The following is a 7,595-nucleotide window of genomic DNA, read 5'->3' on the forward strand; positions in this document are numbered from 1 at the left end:
ATACTTTGACAAAACTACTCTTACCTGACATACCACAATAGACTCCACCCAAACCATCCCCCGTGCCCTCCCCCCCCCCCCCCCGAATCCCCCCCCCCCCCCGCCGAATCCCCCCCCCCCCCCAATTTTTTTTTTTTTTTTTTTTTACGATCATATCACAAATGACCACCACACCCTCACACTATACCTCCCCCCCCCCACCCCACCCCACCCCCAATTTTTTTTTTTGAAACTGTTAAAAAACACAAATATTTATTTTTATTATTTTATTTTTGAAATACCGTCCAACCATCGCACCCAAGAATCCCCTCCACCCCCCACCCACCCCCATCCCCCCCACCCCCAATTTTTTTTTATATTTTTTGTGCATTTTTTTCCGCATTTTTGGAAGATTATGTTATAAATGTCCACACCCCCACACTATACACCCCTCTTCACTCCACCCCTCCCTCCTTTGTGATTGAAATTGAGAGTCCCTTCACCTTTAAAAAGAAAATAGATGAGCGGTCTGCACCCGCAAGGCGGTGCTCTTGGTTAAATTTCTCCATGATAAGCCGTGCATGGATTATAGATAAGTAAATTGTCAGTAAAATTTTACCATTATGGCTTCTAAGCCTAAGTTCTTGACGTCGGCAATAAATAGTAAAAATAAAGAAATTAAAATAATAAATAAAAATCAAAACTGTATTTTCAATCCTTTATTACTTTATGTATGCATTAGTATTCAAACATTTAAACCATAGAGCACATTAATAGATAAGGTAACTGTTTAAAGCCCATTAGCATATTTTGCAAAGTTTTAGTGGATCCTGTGTATAAAGACCACCTGTGAACAAAGACAAAAATGACCACATACCTTGGGTGTTCTTTATTTGCAGTTTAGACAGTAGTTGTAATACTGTATATTTATTCTGCAGTTTCCTCCAAATTCAGACGTTATGATGATGACTCGGATAGTGAAGAAGATGATGAAGAATTTCAGAGGAATCGAATCCAAACAGAAGACAACAATGAGGCACAATGGCTAGAGTCAGTACCTGGTGATGTTGAGGTTCAGGTACACAGAAGAGATGATAATGATTACCTGGGGAATGTGCCAGGACATTTGGGAAGTGTAGAACTGGATGAGGTTGTGGAAGTTCACTCAACAGCTGACAGAAAGAGCAATGAAGAAGATGGTGTTGCTGATGTCAGTTTGGCAGACATTTCCGATGTCCTTTTGGGTGAGGAAAATATGGAAGAAGGGCATACTGCAGATGAAAGCTTGACCCCATATGTTGCAGAGGAAGAGGTGATAGAAAAGACTGTGGTAGAGAATGTTGAACATGAGAATGTTATGCAATCTGTAAAGCAACACACATGTGACTCAGTTATGACAGATGACAACTGTGAAGAGTTTGACTCCTCAAAAAACGACAGTAGTGCATTGGCTGAGTCTCTCCGGCAAGATGATAATGCTTCAAATTCTTACAGTACATTCAGCAGATTTAACCGACGCAAAGCACGAAATTCTAATTCTGCTGAAGAGTCTAATGAGTCAGACTCAGATTTAGAAAGTGGAACATCGAGTAGAAGCAGTTTGCCAAGTCGCAAAAGCAGTGCTAGTAGCAGTGACAGCAATTTTCAGGATGGTGAAAAGTCTGACTTAGACGATATCGATACAAATAAACCAAGTTTAAAAGAGACCAAAGTTTTTGTGTTACCACAACCGGAAAACCATCTCTGGAAAAAAAGTGCTTTACAATCACCCTCTTCCGAATCTTCCTCCAAATCAGACAGTGATTCTTCATCCTCATCAGACTCACAAGTGCTCCAAACACGTGCCAAAAGTGTACAGGATAAACACAGCAGGTTATCCCCAGATACTGAAGTAAAAATTAAGACTAAATTTCCAAATTCTGGTTCTGTGATAGGGACAACTTTCAAACAAGACCTTCACCATTCTAGCTCGCCTCAGGACAATAGTCATTATGCTGATAAATATAAAGGTCGATCGTCTGATCTCATTCACAAAACTGATGACAGGCTTGAAAGATCATCATTTAAACAACATTCACCTGAAAATTCAATTATCAAACAGCATAATAAGACTAAGAAAGACATGAAAGGAAAAGTTGAGAGTAAGGGATACAACTCATTTAGTCTCAGGAATAAATCTCGACAGCAGATGACTGATACATATTACATTGAAGCTGAGCCAGAATTTGATGCAGCAAATTATAGAGATGATAAGTTGCATAGAAGATCAGAACATCAGAAAAGAGATTCAAAAGTTTCATGTGAAAGAAAGGAACAGTCAAAAAAGCCTTTGAAAAATCAGGGTGAAGGGGAATTAATCAAAGGTAGGCTTATTGATAGCATGAGGCATTTTAAAGATATTGGTATCCACAAGAATGGAAATGAGAAAAATAAGATTCTCAGAACTGAGAAAGATTTGACCAGTAAGTATAAAGGTTCTAAAAATAATAGCAGAACAAGCGAACAAGAGAAAAGTGCTAATGTAAAAGATCTTGACACTATTCCTAAGGATGTTGAAATAATAAAAGAATCAAAAACTTACCCTAAGCAGTATGAAAAAGATGCCAAAAGGAACAGAGATGAAAAAATATTAAAAAGTATGGAAAAGTCAAAAGAAAAAGCAAAGCAAAGGCAGCGTTCCACAGAAATATCTGATAGAAAAACAAAAAAAGATAAGTCCAACAAGTCATTAAAGCGCAGAAGTATTGAAGAAAAACTGCAACGAATAGCAAATGTAAGTTTTTCATCAGAGTCCAGTGATAATGATACTGCAGGAAACATATCCAGTTTAAATGATTCAAGTAGTGAGTCGGAGTCTGAAACATGGAGAAATAAGAAGCATGGGGGCTCTCGTGATACCAATGATATTGAACTGGAGAAACGAAGAAGGAAAACACAGAATAGAGAGATAAGGCATCCAAAAAGCAGCCATGAAAAGTCTGGGAAAAGTCAGAAAAGAGATGATAATAAACAGAAGTTTACAAAACATGAAAATAAATTTCAAGAAAGAGATGCTGATGATAGAAAACAAATAAACTATCAGAAAAAACTCGACAGAGTAAGTGGATTTAGAGATGAAAGGAATAGTGAATTAAAATCGGAAAACATGAAAGACTTGTCATCACACAAAGGCAAAAGATTTGAAGAGACTCATTCAGAATCTGAAAGTGAAACACGGAAAAAAGGAATTGTAAGTGTGGTAAAGCACAATAGGCCAATGTCAAGCAGTCTTGCTGTTGTAGATTTTAAAGTATCTCATTCGAAACATGATGATGTAAGGAATAGGCACTTGCACACAGAAAGGATAATTGTGCATGTTGAAAGGTCAGACAGTGAAGACAATTCTGGTACTAAACCTCATCAGATGCATAAGAAGAAGCATAAGAGTAGAGACAAAATGCAGACACTGTCTGATACTTTAGACCACAATAATGCGGATCTTGAGAAGGGTAGAGGAGATATGAAAAAGGTTATTGGTGTAAAGCTGTCCACAAGAGGTAAGTTGGGCATGGCTGTATTTTATATTTCGTTTAATATGTTGAAAACCTCTAATAATGTTTATGCAATATTTACCATGCTGGTAGTTCTGAGTGTTGGTCAGTGGTGGATATCAATCTAAATAATATATGAGAATAATAAGCCATTTTATAGTCATTTTGTAATTTCTATGCATCAATTACAAAAAGTCAACTTGTTTACTTATTAAATGAAAAGCTGCTCACTATGTTTGTAATTTTTGCATTTATCAGTGTACAATACACGTTCAGTTTAAGAGAAGTGTTACGTAATTTGAAAATCACGAGCTTGATTTTACACTTCAAAGATGCAAAGGTCATTAATACTGAACAAAAATAAGAGTATCATACTCTTGATGTAAGTGCTAAATATAATTTTGCAGTGTTCAATTTGGATTTACCGGCAGTTATAAAAGGCAATAAGGCACTTGGAACAGTTGGCACAAATTTTGAAGACATTATTTGTTTCTGATTCCATGTTTATTGTTCTATGAAGATTCCTCCTCGAAGAAGGCAAGTGTTCACTCAAGGCTTGGTGTGCCAGTGAGGAGAGAAGAGTCCAGGTCTCTCTTTCCCCAGTCTAAACGCTCCAGTGACTTCACTGTGCCTGCAAGGGAAAAGAGGAGGAAACTAGCCGTAGATGATCTCAGCAGTACGAACAACAAGAGTCGTTCAGTAGATGCAAAAGGTACATGGATTACAGCGCATTTCATTATGCTTGTGATAAAGCTCAGATCTTGAGAGCTCTTTTAGGCTGTCCTAACAATTTATGACATCCCCTCGCTGAACAAAAATGTGCTTTTCATAGAAAATGTTACCAAATTCTTAAAGCAAGTGGCTGCTATAAATTGTATATACATTTCAGCTTTATTATTGAATCTGATGGTAGATAGTCGTGGTGGCAGTTTTCATTGAGCCACATCCAGACTTTCATGTTGCTATGAAGTAACGTGGATGGTGCACCTGTGTGTTTTCTTTCAAAACATGGTTTTTGTTTATGAAAATCTTTTAACATATTTATCGTCAATATTTGCCATTCAGATTTTTTTTAAATATTTTATTGACCGCTTAAGTTAAGATGAAATAACAGTTGGTTTTATGTGTCCCAATAAGACAGTCCCACTTTGAGGTCATATGTCCAGACATTTTTATTTAATTTGTATTGGACATGCATGCCCATTTTGACAAATTGAAGAATTTCCTGTAATCATACTTTTGTGTTACTGCGATAGTATTTAGTCTTTTACTCTTTAGTCACAGGACAAAAAGTGATAGTATCAAGATTTTGAGTAATGTGTTACTGAGATTGTATTTAGTCTTGAGCCACATAGCAAAAAGTGATTTTATCAAGTTTTGAGCCATGTGTTACTGCGATGGAATTTAGTCTTGAGCCACATAGCAAAAAGTGATTTTATCAAGTTTTGACCCATGTGCTACTGTTATTGTATTTCGCCTTGTGGGTAACATTTATGATGCATCTGGTTGCAGGGGATGCAGATGTAGAGCTGGAACGACACATCAAGAAGATGCAGGAGAAGAATGCACAGATTCTCCGACGCAAGCAGGAGGTGGAGCAGGACAAACAGAGATATGGATGACATCACAGCCCCAATTATGTGTAGTGGGAACAACGGCATTTTTATTATATGTGTATGCACAAACTTAAAAGTGGTTAAGATGTAGACTTATTGTTGTAAAATGTTATTGAAAGTGGAATTATTTTATAAGTTCTTATGTTAAAAGATGTTTTATTTGCATCAAATAAGAAGCATGGTCTTAAATAGTAGTTTTTTATGTACCCGGCATATACTGATACCAAGAGGTATTCAGTTGTTCAGTCCATAAGTATAAAGTATAAGTATAAAGTTAACTTAAAACAATTTCATCGAACATCAATAACGATTCTTACAAAGCTTTGATGTATGAAAATGTTGAACTATCAACTCAACCATATCTTGTAACCCTATTTTGACCTTGACTTTAACCTACTTTTGGACTTTAACTACTTCAGAAAGTCCAAAGTCTTGGCTTACCCAAAATTGAAATGTGTAACTGAATAGTTATTCCATTCTTAGGAATATTTATGGGTATACTATTTATTGTGATATGTTCCTTTTAGCTGACTGAAGTGTCTGATGAGATGGAAACTGTTATATAGTCAGGAACTGTCAATGTACTGCATTACTTTTACTTGCTATATGTGAATGCACTAATTAAAGAATCCGTATCTCATATGAATGTTGTTTATTGTTATAGCGGATTTTTTATCGATGGTATGAAAGATTTCTGTTTTCAGCCGTTTTTCATGTTAACACTTTTTTTGCAAAAAACTGAGTGAATAAATATTGTATATACAAATTGTTTATCAATATAATAAAATTATTGAATGCCTTGTCTGTTTTTCATCGGTATAATACCTATGTATTTTGTGCAATTTATGTAAAGTGTTGAAATAAAATGATACCCAATGTCTTTCATAAAATTGGAAAGTGCTCTGAGAATGTTTTTATGATACTCACAATGTTTGTATGATATTTTTTTACTGTTTTATGTTTTCAGGAAGTAAGTCAACTGAGAACATGTGAATGCGCCAAGCATTACTAATGGAACAGTCACAAAATAAAAATATAAATAACTGTGCTTAGTTTTGTTATTATCCAGAAATGCATTTTCCAAATAACATACTAATTGTATTGTGCTATTACAAATGATTGTTATATTCTGTACTGATCAGATGTTTGCATGGTATTTGTTGCCAACGCTATACTGTAGCAATACAAGAGAAACTTAAGATGAATATTGTCTACAAATACATGTGCTTTGTTTATGTTTCCCTTGCAGGAAATAACTACCGAAGCACTGGATTTGTAATGGCAAATGCTATTACACATCATATTGCAAAGTCTCTGTGAAATATGGGCAACTTTCTAAGCTGGGGTATGTCCGTAAAAACAGGCCAAATAATTAACAGCCAGAAGTATTACGAGCAGAGAAATCTGATGGTCTTACACGGCAAGTGCTGGGCCAGTATATATGAACATCTTAATAGTTGGTATTACTCGACTGTTTACGGATGACAACTCTATGGCATGCGCATCCAAAAACGTTTCCGAAACAAATACTGTTTACTACTCTGACCTTGACAACTTCTGAATTGGTATAACGAATGTCTGACGTCTTTTAATCAAACAAAAAATACCGGTAATTTCATTTTATATCTAACACTATCTGGAGATGCTATGAATGCAGTTTCATGTTGTCGCTGTCAGATAATCTTAAACATCTATGGGTTACATTAAAGGCAGTGGTCCGATCACATGAATTGAAGTTATTTTTCGTGCTCTAAAAGGTATATGTTCCTCGAAAATTGACATATAATGTAGTAACAACTTACCGGTACTGTTCTCACTATTTTCCGTACTTTTATTCTCCAAGGTTTAGAGAACCTTAGTGACAATAAAGTCGCTAGGATTGCTTGTAGGTTACCTGTGTTTTGTAGTAAAGAAAATTACAATAAAGAAAGCAGGTCTAGAACCTATTGCATATATGAGAACTCGAAAGAAATTGATTACTTTTTGTAAGTTTCACTCTCAAATGACTCCATAATATTTATCTCACTCCGCGGAAGCGGAGGGTCAGTAGGATATCAAACTAACCTATGTAACCAATCTTTAACCCTTCTTTAAATGCCCTTAATTTCATATTATAATTGTGTAAACTATTAAAACATTAAATCGTCACTCAAATATAAATACCTTGCAATGACATGATCGTTACATGCCCTTGAAAAAATGTTCCGTACATTAAATGCATATATAACAGACTCAAAACAGTTTAAATTCAAGTTTGCAAACATGTATAGATATTCAGTTTGTTTTATTAAACGTATAATTTTTTTATTTCTTAATACATACATATGCATTTGCATGTTTTATGCAAATACATATATTTAAACTAAACTGTTAATTAAGATATAAATAGTGTTAATTATTTTACAAATATTTTCGAACAGTTCTAGTTTCTGCAGATTTAAAAAAAAAATGACTTTATTAAACGATAATG

General features: G+C 35.2%; 1 protein-coding gene across 1 annotated transcript in view; it reads left to right on the top strand.

The window, feature by feature from the left end:
- The window catches only part of LOC127868398 (uncharacterized), a 44,053-nt gene extending 38,692 nt beyond the window's left edge, over positions 1–5,361 (top strand). Inside the window, exons 6-8 of the mRNA XM_052410149.1 lie at positions 918–3,515; positions 4,030–4,221; positions 5,022–5,361. Of these exons, the coding sequence (XP_052266109.1) occupies positions 918–3,515; positions 4,030–4,221; positions 5,022–5,131 (2,900 nt within the window). The 3' untranslated portion in view covers positions 5,132–5,361. The remainder of the gene's footprint in view (positions 1–917; positions 3,516–4,029; positions 4,222–5,021) is intronic.
- Positions 5,362–7,595: the final 2,234 nt, after the last annotated feature.

This window comes from Dreissena polymorpha, chromosome 2 (assembly GCF_020536995.1).
Source record: "Dreissena polymorpha isolate Duluth1 chromosome 2, UMN_Dpol_1.0, whole genome shotgun sequence".
In the NCBI taxonomy this organism is placed as follows: domain Eukaryota; kingdom Metazoa; phylum Mollusca; class Bivalvia; order Myida; family Dreissenidae; genus Dreissena; species Dreissena polymorpha.